This window comes from Salvelinus namaycush, chromosome 20, assembly GCF_016432855.1.
Source record: "Salvelinus namaycush isolate Seneca chromosome 20, SaNama_1.0, whole genome shotgun sequence".
Taxonomy (NCBI): Eukaryota; Metazoa; Chordata; class Actinopteri; order Salmoniformes; family Salmonidae; genus Salvelinus; species Salvelinus namaycush.
In genome coordinates, this window is record NC_052326.1 from 35,312,021 (window position 1) to 35,329,404 (window position 17,384).

The 17,384-nt window shown below is 45.4% G+C and overlaps 1 protein-coding gene across 1 annotated transcript; it reads right to left on the reverse strand.

The window, feature by feature from the left end:
- Nucleotides 1-1,397: 1,397 nt before the first annotated feature.
- LOC120064599 (paxillin-like) lies at nt 1,398-17,066 on the reverse strand. Its single transcript, XM_039015201.1, has 10 exons — nt 16,866-17,066; nt 16,555-16,640; nt 16,344-16,474; nt 15,950-16,151; nt 15,617-15,755; nt 4,377-4,535; nt 3,472-3,645; nt 2,903-2,984; nt 2,592-2,740; nt 1,398-2,325 (listed from the first exon to the last, which is right to left on the reverse strand). Exons 1-10 carry the CDS (start codon nt 17,064-17,066, stop codon nt 2,059-2,061), a joined length of 1,590 nt encoding a protein of 529 aa, XP_038871129.1. The 3' UTR covers nt 1,398-2,058.
- Nucleotides 17,067-17,384: the final 318 nt, after the last annotated feature.

Consider the following 17,384-nt stretch of genomic DNA (forward strand, 5'->3'; position numbering starts at 1 on the left):
TCTTCCAAATGGACAATGACCCCAAGCATACTTCCAAAGTTGCGGCAAAAAGGCTTAAGGACAACAAAGTCAAAGTATTGGAGTGGTCATCACAAAGCCCTGACCTCAATCCCATAAAAACATTTGTGGGCAGAGCTGAAAAAGCGTGTGCGAGCAAGGAGGTCTACAAACCTGACTCAGTTACACCAGCTCTGTCAGGAGGAATGGGCCAAAATTTACCCAACTTATTGTGGGAAGCTTGTGGAAGGCTACCCGAAACGTTTGACCCAAGTTCAACAATTTAAAAGGCAATGCTACCTAATACACTCAATTAGTATGTAAACTTCTGACCCACTGAGAATGTGATGAAAGAAATAAAAGCTGAAATAAATAATTCTCTCTGTTATTATTCTGACATTTCACATTCTTAAAATAAAGTGGTGATCATAACTGACCTAAAACAGGGAATATTTACTAGGATTAAAATGTCAGGACCTGTGTATGTAAACTTCCGACTTCTATATATATATATATATATATATGCCCATAGAGCCAGCTCTTTGCATATCAGTGTGAGCTAAAGAGTGACAACACTATGCCATGTCACTAAACCAAATTTTGCTAAAATGTTGTGATTGTATTAGCAATTGGCAGCAAATACATTAAAAGGACCAAGCCTATCTGTATTACTTTGTCTTTAAGTAATTGACGGAAAACACACACATTGTCAGTAGCTAAATTTACAGCAAAACATTAAACCAAGAAATGTACTCCCCATTCACTCAGAATTAATTCATTTAAAAACTTGGCTAAATATGGGAACGAATACAGTAGCAAATAAGGTAAAATGCACACAATTAACATGTTCTGTTTCAAATCAACATGCTCCAGTATTTTCCTCATGGAAAGAAAAACTAGCCTGGTTACACCAGACTGAAGAACACTGTGCTCAGTTTGGTTGCCAGGCTAAGAGATGCCTCCCTACCCAAAGCTAATGGAAAGTGAGGGATGAGCATAGTTCCTCCGAAATGAAGAGGTGCGGTACCCAAAATGACCCAAACACCCCCACCCTCTGTCCACCTAAAGGGCAAGACAATATTCAAATGTACGTCCTTTTGAAATCAGATTCACATGATTGAGAATTGATGAGAATCGGCAAAGCAAAGACTGAAGTACTGAAATTAGAAATGGAGAGTCCATAGCACAACAAGAGCAGTAGTCTTGAGTGTGTGTGCGCGCCTCTTAAAACAATGTGTCTTATTTTGTACAAACACACTTCAGTTAAACAAAATTATGCAAACAAGGAAAAGGAATATGGATCTACTAAATCTGTTGCTGAGCAGTCCTGGTAAGTATATGAAAGTTTCCATAGGAAAAGTGTACAAAAATAGAACAATGATATCTTGGCCATTCCAGGCTGTAAAATGCCCCCATAAGGGTTGCAGAGAGGGATCTATGATTGAGTTGAGAATGAGCACCAAGTGTTTGAACTGGTCTTAGAGAATTGAAGAGAAATGAAGGAGGGAGAGACCAGAAAGTCTTTCCTCTTCTCGAGTTAAAAATCTGTCTGTGTGCGTTTTAGATCAAGAGACAGTTTATAGGCATTTATTTGCAATTGCACACAGTGTTTTGCAACTACAAAAATATATTTTGGAATGATCACTCCAACTACTCCAAATAGGCACCTGTAGGGAGAGCTGTGGTGTTTAATGGCCAGGCTTATCTCAGCTACATGCACAGTAAGGAACAACTCTGCCTCCTCATCATAGCCACTGACGGCCTTCTATCCAAGCCTACACCTTTTGAGAAACACTCACACGGTGGCACGATTCTCTTCTTTTTCTCTGAAGCGTGCACCTGCGTACTCCTTCCCACACATTTAAAAAGCATTGGATTGGTATAGGACTGGGCTGGAGTTTCCACCATATTTCTTACACCTGTCATTTCCTTTTAAATTCATGAAGGGAAGTGAGCAAGTGCACACCTAGGGCAGAACAGTAGAGATTTGGAACACAGAACGCACACACAGCTGCACACACGCGTACACACACACAAACAGGCCGGGGGGGGGCTAGCTTCCTAGCTGAAGAGCTTGATGAAGCAGCCCTGGCAGTAGGGCTTGTCATTCTGCTCTTTGAAGGTGCCCTTGTTGAGCTGCTTGAGGCAGAAGGCACAGACAAAGTGCTCAGGGTGGAACTTCTTGGCCATTGCTGTGATGCAGCGGCCTGTGATGGGCTTCTGGCAGCCCGAGCAGAGGGACCCACGGCGCTCATGGTAGTGGCCCTCGCAGTAGGGCTGGCCCTCGTGCTCAAAGAAGCTCCCGTTCACAAAGGGGGTGAAGCACTCCTGTAATGCACAGAGGTGGGAAGAAAAGTGAAGGAGGTTTTCACAAAATGGCTGAGGCAATCAAAGCTTTCTATACTGTTTTTGGAAATACCTAAAGAACTGTATATAATAGGTAGAATCTAACCACACCCAAATCCGATTGGTGAAGGTGCTGGAGGAAAAAAATTAATCGGTTTCAAGAACTGTATGAAAGCTACTGTATGTCTCACCATATGTAAATTAGGGATAATAAGCTTAGAATAGCACCACAGCACACACCCACTTACCCTGCAGACAAAACACTCGGGGTGCCAGAGGGAGTTGAGGGCTGATATGTAGTTCTCCAGGATGGCGCGGGTACAGCCTCCACACTTGGGCGCAAACATGTCAAAGTAGTCCTTCCGACAATATGCCTTCCCATCCTTCTCATGGAAGCCTGTAGGGGGAGCAGAGAAAGACACTGCCTTAAGACGACAGAGCGAGAGGAGAGGACAGAGAGAAAGGAGAAGGGAAAAAGAGAGGGGAAGAGAAGTGAGACAGAGAGAGAAGAATAGAGAAGGGAGACAGATAAAGTGAGAGATAAAGGGGGGTAGCTTACCCTCTGGGCCAAAGAAAGCTCCACACTGAGCACAGAAGAAGTGTTCCGGATGCCAGTTCCTGTCCAGTGCCGTCACCACTTTCTGTAGGGGACAAATGCAGTTAGCATATTGAATTCATAATATCATATTTTTAAGTATTTTGCCCATTTTGTCTATAGCCAGCAGATGGCAGCACTGCTGAGGACAGAGTAGCATGTCAGAAGAGAGAGGGAGATAGTAATAGAAAGGGGAGAAAAGGGAGTGATATGAATACACCACACAGGACCAATGAGGAAGCTTGTCGCCCCTGTGAATCATCTGGCCTATCCTGAGGCGAAAGTTCAGTCGGTCTCCTCTTCCCTGTTTCTGCTGTGGTGCCTCACCCCAGGCAGTGTGTGTGTGAGCATGCTTGCATGTGTGTTCATGTGTGCAGTGTGTCAGCGCAAGGATATGAGTGAGTGTTGATGTGTGGAGTGAGACAGGACACACTAATGAAAAACAGAGATGGTGTGTGGAAAAGATGGCTCAAAGATGGTCTGTGGGATTCAGAGTGGCATCGTGTGTGTGTGTGTGTGTGTGTAATACTAACGTCCAGGATAGGTCCGTTACAGTAGTGGCAGCGTGGGGAGAACAGGTTGTGGTAGTCCTTCTCACAGTACGGCGCTCCGTCCCGCTCAAAGAAGTTCTTGGAGCCGATCTCCTCCTGACAGTGGGTACACACAAAGTGCTCTGGGTGCCATGTGCGCCCCATGGCAGTCACCACCTGGGCACAGGGAGGAGAGGGCAAAAGACAGACACTTACAATCTAATCTAGCAGCCCCAACCTGAATTGAATTACTGGACTTAGTGAATCTGCGCTTGTATTAATAAACTGTCTAGTAGGAGTGTTGAACTAGGATCAGGTCCCCCCCATCCATGTAATCTTAATCATTATGTTCTAAAAGGAAAGACTGAGCCTAGATCAGCACTCTTACTTTGAGAGTTTTTATGAGTATGGGCCCAGGGATGAATCCTAACCCGAGATGTGTGTATGACCTGAACTCAGTTTCCCATGCCAATGTCCCATTGACATCAATGCATGATTGATTTACATCGGCTAACAGTGTGTTTCTCCAGTTCAGACTCAGCTCTGTGTGGAACAATTACCTTCCTATGGTGGCAGTACTTAACTTAATTTCCATTAGGAGCTAAAATGTATTATATTGGAGAATGCAAACCATGCAAGCTATATAGGCAGCTCAGGACAACAGGGTGTATCAATCAATCAATCTAATCATGACCACATTTACACCTACATGGACTTAGGATATCCAAAAGGAAAAAAAACAACCCCAGAAACATGAAATACATTCAAAAGGGACCAGAAAACGTATGTAATAAGCTCAGTAAAGTTGAATGCGAGTGTGTGTGTCTGTGTGCATATAAGTGTGAGTGTGTGCATGCAGCCGGTATGTGTTCTGCATGAATGTGGCCTCTGTGTGTTTGTAAAGTTACCTGTCCAACAATGGGCTTGTTGCAGGCCCCACACACTCCCTTGGCCACAGTCTGGACGCCCAGTTTATGGAGGTCTGACTGGAGGCTGCCCAGCATGTTGTCCAGCTTGTTAGCCTGTTTGGGGGGAGCCGTGGGTGAGCTCTTCCCCTGGGCCATGATCTGTGGACGGGGTCACACACAGAAAGACATCTCAGAGAAAGAAACAGATGCACAGAAACACACAGACAACCACACACGCAAACAGTAAGACACATGAACACAACACAGTTGCCCAAATAGAGCTCCCTTCCCAATTCATATTCTGTTCAATGTTCATGTTCTGTTCAATTTATCACAGAAAACCTAATTAATACATAGAAGAGTCTCTCTTCACCACACTATCCTGATTACATCTGCCCCTATGAAGTAATTTCCCCTCGGTGTAAAATTATGTTTTTTTTTATTGAATTGAATGTGTGTCTCCATAGACACAGCAGTAACTCCTGGGGTTTACGTGACATCCAACAGAAATCAGTCTTTTTAATGACTGAAATGGAAAATGCCACTGGCATTGCATTCCAGACTAGAATTAACATGTAAGATTCATCACATAATGCCTTCATAACATAGAGCACTGCAGTCCAACCCTGAAACACTTCAATCTGACTACCGTGTTCAAGAGTAACTCTGCTTATCGGCTACCTAAAGAGCTCATTGATAGTGTGAGACTGAATGTGTGCTGTTGATGGGCAGAAGCAAGGCGGGAGGGAACTACACTTCTCCAATGGTGTGGTCATTGGAAATTTCTGACCCAGTCTCATTCCACAGAGGGAAAAAAATAGTCAGACTCCACTCGAACGAAAGGCAACCCTCAGTAAACAACAGACCGTTGTAAAATCAAATACCAATTTTGCTTCTGGCCTTGTGTTTGTTAAAGGGGAACAGGGATGGAACGAATTGGGACTGACTGGAAAATATATCAAGAGACATAGTGGTATATCAGTATCTTAACAGAAGACTACGCAGTCACCTAATTCATGAGTCAAGTTATTTCAACTTGTTCATATCTGTTAGGGCTTGAATAAAAAGGCTTGTTAAGTTAAACAGTCAAAAGTCAGGTTTGCAATGCCTATGGTGGAACACCATTGAGGGAAGTCCTCTGGGAGGTGGGAACTGGGCTGTCATGCACCAGATTAGGGTTAGGTTCCCTGGGTGGAGGGGTGGGCTCTCTGTGGGTCAGCGTCCAGGGAGGGGTGAGCTGACACTCCACAGGTTGGGGGGGGGTGTTCCCTGGGAGGGGTGAGGAGGCAGGGCAGAGGGGTCTGCTTGTCAGGGGGTGGATTTTTGGGTACCAGATGGAACAGCGGAGAGGGGATGACTTTTCTCTGACGGACAGGCGAGTCAGGAGGAATGATGATCTGGGTGTGGACAGAGAGAGAGCGGGAGTAGAGTGACGTCAAAGATGAGTCAAATTAAACCACAGGAAATAGAAAGCCTCAGGTGGTGCAAAGAAAACATGAATTCTCAACATGTTGTTACAGAAGAATATGGTTGAGAAACTGTTCGCTAGTCATAGTCCATATGTGTGGTATAGAAACTGGCCTTGGTAAAGTTACTCTAAAAGTACAGCACTAACCAAGAAACAAGCTACTGGAAGGTGCTGTATTGCTCTGCAGGTCCAAATGTGGCCCAGTGAGATGACTTATCACTGGCTCCAGCCACCTCTCTGTACCTTGTCCACCACCGACGAGGTCCCTTCCTCCTGCGCGCGCTGGGTGACGATGACCCCCCTCAGTGAGCGAGTCGTCTGACTTCTGCTTGCGTCGGTGCTCAATGGGGTGTTCGATACCCAGCTTCCCCTGCAGCTCTGTGATGAGGCGGACCTGGAACTGCTCTTGGTGAAGATGACAGGACCCAGTTTACGCCTCAACAACTGCCCGTCTCGGTACATGGGGTGCACATTGGGCATCTCTTTTGTGCGGCGGATAATCAACTTGAGCTACAGAGTTGGGTAAAAGGAGGTAAGGGTGGTGGGGGGCTGGGTGTGGCTTCCCCATACCAGGCACGAAAAAACACCAGGAAGCACAGTCCTTCAAGCAAGGCCCCTTTGCACAAACAGGCTGATCGTGAAAGTCAAAGGGCACTCCATTCGACTCAATTCCACTCTTTTTCAAGGCAGCCCATTTCACACCTGGCCATTCCGGCAAATGGCCATTCTTCTGAATGAAAAAACTGACAATGTGCAAAACAAACTAGAAAATCTAATGCAATACACAGGTGGACGTAAAATGCAAGCTGCAAAACCGATGGTCTTGGACTCGGCAGTAATATCACTGTAGAGAAGCAGCAAGTCCTGCTAATGTCCATAAAAGTAGCTCCTGAAACATTGTTCCAAAGGCCCATATAAACCTGCTCTACGCCACCTGCATGTTTTAGGTTTGTCCCACCTCCATCCAAACATGTGCACAGATAATGTGTTTGTGTGTGTACAAGGGAAACAAGAGGATCAAGTACCTAACCCTGGGTGACACCAGTAGTGAGACCACAGGGTGCAGATACAGACCTTCACATCACCTGGAAGAAGCGGTACTAAGTCCTCTCTTATTCTCCATTTACACCAAATCTGTTTGTGTACATGTATGGTAATTCATTACCCCAAATAAGATTGAGTTCTGGATTGAATTCTCGCACAATGACTCAAATCAAGTAAAGAGGCAAGTCTTCAGAAAATCACTTGAGGTCATCTAACAGCACATTCTCTGCTAAATGGCATATATTATATACTAGGACAGATACACTACATGACCAAAAATATGTGGACACCTGCTTGACGAATATCTAATTTCAAAATAATGGGCATAAATATGGAGTAGGTCCCCCATTTGCTGCTATAACAGCCTCCATTCTTCTGGGAAGGCTTTACACTAGATGTTGGAACATTGCTGCAGGGACTTGCTTCCATTCAGCCTCAAGAGCATTAGTGAGGTCGGGCACTGATGTGGGCGATTAAACCATTTCTGCATGGACTGTGCACAGGGAAATTGTCATGTTGAAACAGGAAAGGGCCTTCCCCAAACTGTTGCCACAAAGTTGGAAGCACAGAATTGTCTAGAATATCATTGTATGCTGTAGCGTTAAGATTTCCCTTCACTGGAACTAAGGGGCATAGCCAAACCATGAAACAGCCCCATACCATTACTCCTCCACCAAACTTTACAGTTGGCAATATGCATTCGGGCAGGTAGCGTTTTTCTAGCATCTGCCAAACCCAGATTCGTCCGTTGGACTGCCAGATGGTGAAGCGTGATTCATCACTCCAGAGAACTAATTTCCACTGCTCCAGAGTCCAATGGCGGCGAGATTTACACCACTCTAGCTGACGCTTGGCATTGCACATGGTGATCTCAGGCTTGTGTGCGGCTGCTCAGCCATGGAAACCCATTTCATGAAGCTCCCAACGAACAGTTATTGTGCTGACGTTTCAAACTGCCTCTGGAAGCAACTCGGTAGTGAGTGTTGCAACCGAGGACAGATGATTTTTACGTGTTACACGCTTCAGTGGTTCCATTCTGTGAGCTTGTGTGGCTACCACTTCGCGGCTGAGCCATTGTTGCTTCTAGACGTTTCCACTTCACAATAACAGCACTTACATTTGACCGGGGCAGGTCTAGCAGGGCAGAAATCTGACGAACTGATGACGATGCCACGTTGAAAGTCACTGAGCTCTTCAGTAAGGCCATTCTACTGCCAATGCTTGTCTATGGAGATTGCATGGCTGGGTGCTCAATGTTATACACCTGCCAGCAATGGTTGTGGCTGAAATAGCCGAATCCACTAATTGAAGGGGTGTCCACATACTTTTCTATATATAGTGTACAATCCAGCATATTTACACAGGAGGTGGCAAGCTACACACAGCTGTGCGGTGAAGGTTTGCGTCAACCTTGATTGTTAAAGTGACAAGCTCAAGCAAATCCCCACAAAGCTATGCACACAGTCATGAATGCAAGTTGAGACATGCAATATAGCCGTAAACAACGCAGAGCGGAGATTTCAACATGGACCATGGTAGGCAGTGAACCCTCTTGACTTTCGCGCTGACTTCTATCATTGAGCAGTTCACAAGTCAACATTCTCCGCTTTACTTGCATCACTTCAGGTAAAGCAAGAAGATACAACTTTGACCAGATGCCATATATATATATATATATATATATATATATATATATATATATATATATATATATACACACACACATAAATAAATCTATATTATGTTCTTATATGTCCTCCAGTGGAGGCTGGTGGGAGGAGCTATAGGAGGACGAGCTCATTGTAATGGCTGGAATGGAATAAATACAACCGAGTCATATACAACACTTCTTTGTATTCCATTCCAGCCACTACAATGAGCCCATCCTCCTATAACTCCTCCCACCAGCCTCTGTCCTCATGTTGTGTTCACGTGAGCTGCTCTCCCAAAATAAGAGCCCATCTCAATCACTTCAATTTGAAAACAGCACAGTGACATACTGTTACAGAGCTAGATGGAACTTGAATGATTGTGGAACAAGCCTGATCATGGCTTTCCCCATTCTATTTCACTTCACTTCACTTCGCTAAATCCAATAGATGGGCGTTTTGAATAAGCCAGAAAATGAATGGACCAATCAGCATCCTCTCAGAAACAGTGGGTGGGTTTAGGACAAAAGCCCACGTGGTCAAATACTGTGCTTTGAATAAGGCCGTCCTCTGATTGATCGGTCCAAATAGCAGATTTTTTTCTCATTGAATAATGCCCCTCATTACAGACTCAAAACAGTTTCAATTATGAGAAATCCCATACTGATAAGTGAATTGAAAAAGAATGGCCAACGTAGCAATCAGCCCGATTCCACCAGGCTAGAATGAGCAATCATCTGATAAAAAAAGCCCTCGAAGAGAGCGTCGTACTTGGCTCGACACGGACAGCATCTCCACGGCCGAAGGCTGGTTCAGGGGGAGGTCCAGCGTGGCGTCGGCGGTTCCTGGGAACGTTGACGGGGTCAAACAGATGTCTATCCAGCTGGCCTCGGCAAGGGGAGTTATCATCCCCTCCCGCCCGTCCAGAGGCATGTGTCCAGGGTAAATCCCTTCCTCCCAAGTTCTTTCCTCGTTCCTGTCATGGCATAAAGCTCCTCTTTGTCCTGATGGGTCTCCTTGGCATGCTCCACTTCGCCCTCTGGCAGAGTCAACTCATAGGACAGCAATCTGTCGAGGGCGTCCTCCAGCAAGGGCTCCTGACATGGCCACATTATCCCCAAGTCAGTACATGCAGTAGGGTGCTCTGGTGGCTGAGCAGCAGGTGTGTCTGACTGGTTCTCCTTCGGTGGCGAAGAAGGCGCAATGGGGGCTAAGGGAGGAAGGGTGTTCGTTTTAGGACCGGGGCGTCTTGGCAACAGCTACAGGACCGGGCGTCTTGGCAACAGCTACAGGACCGGGCGTCTTGGCAACAGTTAAGGTAAGGGCGCTCTCAAGCGGCTAGATATTCTTTACCATTCTGCCATCGGATTTGCCAACAATGCTCCTTATAGGACACATCACTGTACTCTATACTCCTCTGTATACCCGTCGCAAGACCCACTGGTTGATGCTTATTTATAAAACCCTCTTAGGCCTCACTCCCCCCTATCTGAGTTATCTACTGCAGCCCTCATCCTCCACATACAACACCCATTCTGCCAATCACATTCTGTTAAAAGTTCCCCAAAGCACACACATCCCTGGGTCACTCCTCTTTTCAGTCCGCTGCAACAAGTTTCAACAAATACTCAAACTAGACAGTTTTATCTAAATCTCTTCATTCAAAGACTCAATCATGGACACTCTTACTGACAGTTGTGGCTGCTTTGCGTGATGTATTGTTGTCTCTACCTTCTTGCCCGTTGTTTGTGCACAATAATGTTTGTACCATGTTTTGTGCTGCTACCATGTTGTGTTGCGTTGCTGCCTTGCTACGTTGTTGTCTGAGGTCTCTATGTAGTGTTGTGTGTTTTGTCCTATATTTATATTTTATTTATTTGTTTTATTTTTAATCCCAGCCTCTGTCCCCGCAGGAGGCCTTTTGCCTTTTGGTATGCTGTCATTGTAAATAAGAATTTGTTCTTAACTGACTTGTCTAGTTCAATAAAATAAATAACAGTTATAGGGCTAGGCATCTTGGCAACAGTAACAGGACTAGGGGTATCGGAAAAAATGACTGGATTACGCGTCTTGCTGGTTTTTGCATCCACTGCAGGACTGGGGGACTTTTCAACTGGAGCAAAAGGAGGATTGGGGTTATTTGACTAAGTATGGCTTGTGGTGGTAGAGACCACAGTGAAGGACTATGTGGGAGGTCAGTGTAGTTCTCACGCTGGGATCAGTTTCTCCTACCAGCTGTGTGTGGATCTGGGTGTACTGGAGACTCTGGGACAAGGCCAACACAACGGAGGCTGAAGCAGCTGAGAGGGGAGTGGCAGAGCAGGCATCTTCATCTATGTGGAGTTCTAAAGGAACAGGGTTACAGGAGGGGAACGTGTCACTGAGGGGCTCCAGCTGCAGATCCACAGGCTCAGTTGGGTATCTGGTTAAAACTACTGGGGCAGCAGACTCTCTATGGAGGGCGGTTCTGATCCTTGACTGAGCAGGAGAGGTTCCATATCGACAGACAATTGAGAACCAGACTGGAGACAGAAGACAGTAATAATAGGAGACAGGGAGGGGAAACAATTGAAAATGGTTTGAAAAGAGATAGACATGGAAAGTAGAGGTAGACATGGAAAGACATGCATCATGTCAAGTCAATCATGACCATTTCTTTAAAGCCTTGTGAAAAGTAGCATAATATATCATAGTGATGAATATAACAATAATTCACATTCCTCACAGTAGCTATGTTTCCATCCAAATTGGGGACATATTTTCATGAAAATATTCAAAAGTCTGCATATTTTCCCACCAGTCGTGTTTCCACCAAACTGACTTGTTGTGGATAAAAAGCAGTGTGTGATGACGTAGTGCAAAAAAAAAAAAAAAAAAAGGTACCTTTCCGCTTAAGATTTCATGTCCCGAATAAAAATCTAAAGTTCAAATGCATTTCCATCACATTTTCAACTCTGATAGGTTAGGTCACAAAAACTGTTTCGTTAAATAGCACGTGCCCACTCTGGTCAGTGTGAGTAGGCTAGCCTACATGAGATTATTATAGATAAGAGCGCAATTTTTAGTTGTTGTCAAATGGCAGTAAAGGGTCAATCATGTCACCAAAAGAAGACCCTCAATATTTATTATAAAGGAGCTTCAAGCTTATTTGTGCACTTTTCACCACCCTGTGAATTCATAACTCATCAGTAGCAATAAACTGCATGATTTCCTGACTCATAGTGGGAGGACTACATGAATATCATCACGTGACTCCAAATGTACAGTGCATTCAGAAAGTATTCAGGCCTCGACTTTTTCCACATTTTGTTAAGTTACAGCCTTATTATAAAATGTATTAAATAAAATGTTTTTCCTCAGTCTACACACAATACCCCATAATGACAAAGTGAAAACAGGTTTAGACATTTTTACAAATGTATTAAAAATAAAACACAGAAATACCTTATTTACATAAGTACTGAGACCCTTTGCTATGAGACTCAAAATTAAGCTCAGGTGCATCCTGTTTCCATTGATCGTCCTTGTGAAGTTTCTACGACTTGATTGGAGTCGACCTGTGGTAAATTAAATTGATTGGACATGAGGAAAGGCACACAGTTGCCAGTGCATGTCAGAGCAAAAACCAAGCCATGAGGTCAAAGGAATTGTCCGTAGAGCGCCAAGACAGGATTGTGTCGAAGCACAGATCTGGGGAAGGGTACCGAAAAATGTCTGCAGCATTGAAGGTCACTAAAAACACAGTGGCCTCCATCATTCTTAACTGGAAGTAGTTTGGAACCACCAAGAGACTCTTCCTAGAGCTGGTCACCTGGCCAAACTGAGCAATCGGAAGAGAAAGGCCTTGGTCAGGGAGGTCACCAAGAACCCAATGGTCAGCGCTCCAGAGATCCTCTGTGTAGATGGGAGAACCTTCCAGAAGGACAACCATCTCTGCAGCATTCCACCATTCAGGCCTTTATGGTAGAGTGACCAGACGGAAGCCACTCCTCAGTAAAAGGCACATGACAGCCCCTTGGAGTTTGCCAAACAACACCTAAAGGACTCTAACCATGAGAAACAAGATTCTCTGGTCTGATGAAAGCAAGATTGAACTCTTTGGCCTGAATGCCAAGCGTCACATCTGGAGGAAACCTGGCACCATCCCTATGGTGAAGCATGGTGGTGGCAGCGTCATCCTGTGGGGATGTTTTTCAGCAGCAGGGACTGGGACACTAGTCAGGATCGAGGGAAAGATGATCGGAGAAAAGTACAGAGAAATCCTTGATGAAGTCCTAAGTGCTCTGGAGCAGGTTCTCAGACTGGGGCGAAGGTTCACCTTCCAACAGGACAACGACCCTAAGCACACAACCAAGACAACGCAGAAGTGGCTTCAGGACAAGTCTCTGAATGTCCTTGAGTGGCCCAGCCAGAGTCCGGACTTGAACCCGATCGAACATCTCTGGAGAGACCTGAAAATAGATGTGCAGCGATGCTCCCCATCCAACCCGAAAGAGCTTGAGAGGATCTGCAGAGAAGAATGGGAGAAACTCCCCAAATACAGTTGTGCCAACCTTGTAGCATCATACCCAAGACTTGAGGCTATAATCCCTGCCAAAGGTGCTTCAACAAAGTACCTAGTAAAGAGTCTGAATAGTTATATAAAACGTTATAGTTTTAAATGCATTAGCAAAAAAAGTTTTTGCTTTGTCATTATGGGGTACTGCGTAGATTAGTTTTTTCCCCTCATCAATCTACTATAAAATAAGGCTGTAATGTAACAGACTGTGGAAAAGTCAAGGGGTCTGAATACTTTCCAAATGCACTACTTTGATAGAATAGCATCATATATCCGCATAAAAGGTGTTTCGCATAATACATTTTACAGACACAAAAAGATTCCACTTTGTCAAGCAAGCGTATTTTGTTTTGTCGACATTTGGAAAGTTTACAGACAAATGAGCAGTTTCCATCAGGCCTGTCATTTAAAAAAAAATCCTTTACTCGCATAAAAAGTAAATGAAACCTGGTTAGAGTAAATAACTTGTTGTATTGTGGGATTGATAAGGCAAATGGTAGTAAATGCCCGACTCAATGTACATTACATTCTAGACCACAGGATTCTACCTGTGTGAAGAACCCACACATCAATGCCAAAAATAAATATTCAACCTACCTTTTTAAAGCAACACATTCACCTCAGAGTTGACTTTCCACCACCTGGTTTCTAATCGATATACACTGCTCAAAAAAATAAAGGGAACACTTAAACAACACAATGTAACTCCAAGCAATCACACTTCTGTGAAATCAAACTGTCCACTTAGGAAGCAACACTGATTGACAATAAATTTCACATGCTGTTGTGTAAATGGAATAGACAACAGGTGGAAATTATAGGCAAATAGCAAGACACCCCCAATAAAGGAGTGATTCTGCAGGTGGTGACCACAGACCACTTCTCAGTTCCTATGCTTCCTGGCTGATGTTTTGGTCACTTTTGAATGCTGGCGGTGCTATCACTTTAGTGGTAGCATGAGACGGAGTCTACAACCCACACAAGTGGCTCAGGTAGTGCAGCTCATCCAGGATGGCACATCAATGCGAGCTGTGGCAAGAAGGTTTGCTGTGTCTGTCAGCGTAGTGTCCAGAGCATGGAGGCGCTACCAGGAGACAGGCCAGTACATCAGGAGACGTGGAGGAGGCCGTAGGAGGGCAACAACCCAGCAGCAGGACCGCTACCTCCGCCTTTGTGCAAGGAGGAGCACTGCCAGAGCCCTGCAAAATGACCTCCAGCAGGCCACAAATGTGCACGTGTCTGCTCAAACGGTCAGAAACAGACTCCATGAGGGTGGTATGAGGGCCCGACGTCCACAGGTGGGGGTTGTGCTTACAGCCCAACACCGTGCAGGACGTTTGGCATTTGCCAGAGAACACCAAGATTGGCAAATTCGCCACTGGCGCCCTGTGCTCTTCACAGATGAAAGCAGGTTCACACTGAGCACGTGACAGACGTGACAGTCTGGAGACGCAGTGGAGAACGTTCTGCTGCCTGCAACATCCTCCAGCATGACCGGTTTGGCGGTGGGTCAGTCATGGTGTGGGGTGGCATTTCTTTGGGGGGCCGCACAGCCCACCATGGGCTCGCCAGAGGTAGCCTGACTGCCATTAGTTACCGAGATGAGATCCTCAGACCCCTTGTGAGACCATATGCTGGTGCGGTTGGCCCTGGGTTCCTCCTAATGCAAGACAATGCTAGACCTCATGTGGCTGGAGTGTGTCAGCAGTTCCTGCAAGATTAAGGCATTGATGCTATGGACTGGCCCGCCCGTTCCCCAGACCTGAATCCAATTGAGCACATCATGTCTCGCTCCATCCACCAACGCCACGTTGCACCACAGACTGTCCAGGAGTTGGCGGATGCTTTAGTCCAGGTCTGGGAGGAGATCCCTCAGGAGACCATCCGCCACCTCATCAGGAGCATGCCCAGGCGTTGTAGGGAGGTCATACAGGCACGTGGAGCCCACACACACACTACTGAGCCTCATTTTGACTTGTTTTAAGGACATTACATCAAAGTTGGATCAGCCTGTAGTGTGGTTTTCCACTTTAATTTTGAGTGTGACTCCAAATCCAGACCTCCATGGGTTGATAAATTTGATTTCCATTGATAATTTGTGTGTGATTTTGTTGTCAGCACATTCAACTATGTAAAGAAAAAAGTATTTAATAAGAATATTTCATTCATTCAGATCTAGGATGTGTTATTTTAGTGTTCCCTTTATTTTTTTGAGCAGTGTATTTATTTGAATTCACATTTCACCTCAACTTACTTCACCCAATCTGTACCTGCATAGTGCTCTTTATCATCTATCACCCCACCCACCCACCCCCATCATCCATCCACCCTAGATATTTTGTGTGTATGTATTGATATGTAGGCTGTGTGCTGTTTGAAAATGTATGTAGTTCTCTCCTTGAGCTGTTATTGTCTATTGATGTTCTGTATTATGTAATGTTTAATGTGATCCCCAGGAAGAGTAGCACTCACTTCTTCTCATTCACCCACCCTCGTAAAAATCTTTCTGTAAAAAACTTACGTTGCTCTGGACTTTGAAGTCGGACAGCGAGGCCATGAGCTCGTCAAGCTCCCGCGTGGCGGAGGAGGCTGAGATTCTGGCCTGCAGCTGGGAAGGTGTCTCCTCCTCCCCCAACTTCTCTACAACCAATGGGGTGGGGCTAGAGATCACAAACATTAGGTCATAATGATGAGCGTTAAATGACCAAAGGCAAACATGAACACACAGGACATAGCACAATCTGAGTAAGATTAAACTGTCTTCAGGAACTTGAGGTGCAGTGCCATTGCTTTGCAGTCAATTGTCCCCCAATTTATGGGAATAGCAACATTTTGGACCAGCCCTATTCCTTACATGGGAGAGGGCACAGAACTTTCTTGCTCGTCAAGGAGGCTCTTGGCGCTGGGGCGCACGTATTCGATGACTGGTGGCCTAGTGGCCACGCTGCGTTTTGGCTTCTCCATGGTGGGGCGAGGCAACTTGCCTGCCCCAGAAACCCCGTTCGCCTGCACATAATGGGTGGTGCTGCTGGAAGGGAGGGGCGGAGCGGACTCTTCTGCAACACAGGAGGAGAAAAATATATATTTACATATTGGCAAGTTTCAGTGGGTGAATGAGAAGGAGACTGGTGAGTGCTACTCTTTTATGTACCAAATAGGGTTTTCTACGTGTGGGCCCTGGTCAAAAGCAGTGCACTATATAGGGAATAGGGTGTCATTTGGGATGTACACATTATGGTGTAGCGTACCCTCAGTGGGGAAGGATGGTGTGTTGTGCTGCACAGCGTTGAGCTCCAGAAGCAGCCGGTCCAGCTCCGACAGGTTGCAGCCCAGGGAGGAGCTCATGGCAGCCTCCGTACTCTTCTGCTTGTTGGGGAAGCTGCAGGAACCAACAGACATCTGATGTTCATTTTGTCATGTCGCTACATGAAGTGTATTGTTTATTATGATCATTATTACCTGTAGACGTGGTCCTCTTCGCTTTGGGGTAAGGGGGGGCTACTGCTGTCCCTGGACCACAAGCTTTTCTGTGCAGGGCTGTAGGACTAAGAAAGGACAGGTACATATTTAGATGTGTTCTAGGTAAAGTGGTAAATGGGTGAGAGGGTGTCATGTGGGCACAGGCTTTTGCTCAGTCTTCAAGATTTTATTAGTTGAATCAGATCGGTTACCAACTTGCGCAAAAGCCTGAACCCACACCAGCCTTGTGTGTGTATGGGAACACATGTATGTATGTATGTATGTATGTATGTATGTATGTATGTACCTACCTGTTTGCACAAGGGGGTGGAATCTAGGGGGTCAAGCAAGGTTCCATTCAGGGCCTCAGCAGAGGGAGGTGGTGGTACAGGGGGAGGGGCCTGTCCTCCCGTGGGGAAAGAGTAGGGTGTCTCGTCCGGCAGAAACACTGGCCGCTTGGAGATGTGGGAGGTCGTCGACTCCAAGTCCGCCAGCAATGCATCTAGGAACATAAGAGTAAGACCCTTTTAATATTAATTCCTATCCTGGTAGACTCATGTATCCGGCCTTATAAATCAAAAGCAAAGTTTTCAAAAGTTGACCTGGTGTAAACAGAAAATCCCTGACAAGATTGACAACACCAAACATTGGGAAATCACCTTGGCTTATGTTGGTTCCACTTTTCTGGGCTCCGTTATTTACTTAAGAAATAAGGAATACTCAAAATGTGCACTTATAAATCTTATAAATATATAACAATTTTAATCAAAATACAGCTGTAGACAGAAGTCAAAGATCAAACATACAACTGATGTCTCTCCTGAGTTCTG

Coding starts and splice junctions, on each gene's coding strand:
- LOC120064599 (XM_039015201.1), bottom strand. CDS start 17,066: ATGTTCCTAGATGCATTGCTGGCGGACTTGGAGTCGACGACCTCCCAC. Junction 15,756..15,949: donor AGTTCTGTGCCCTCTCCCAT/GTAAGGAATAGG, acceptor TGTGATCTCTAG/CCCCACCCCATTGGTTGTAG. Junction 2,326..2,591: donor CCGAGTGTTTTGTCTGCAGG/GTAAGTGGGTGT, acceptor TGTGCATTACAG/GAGTGCTTCACCCCCTTTGT.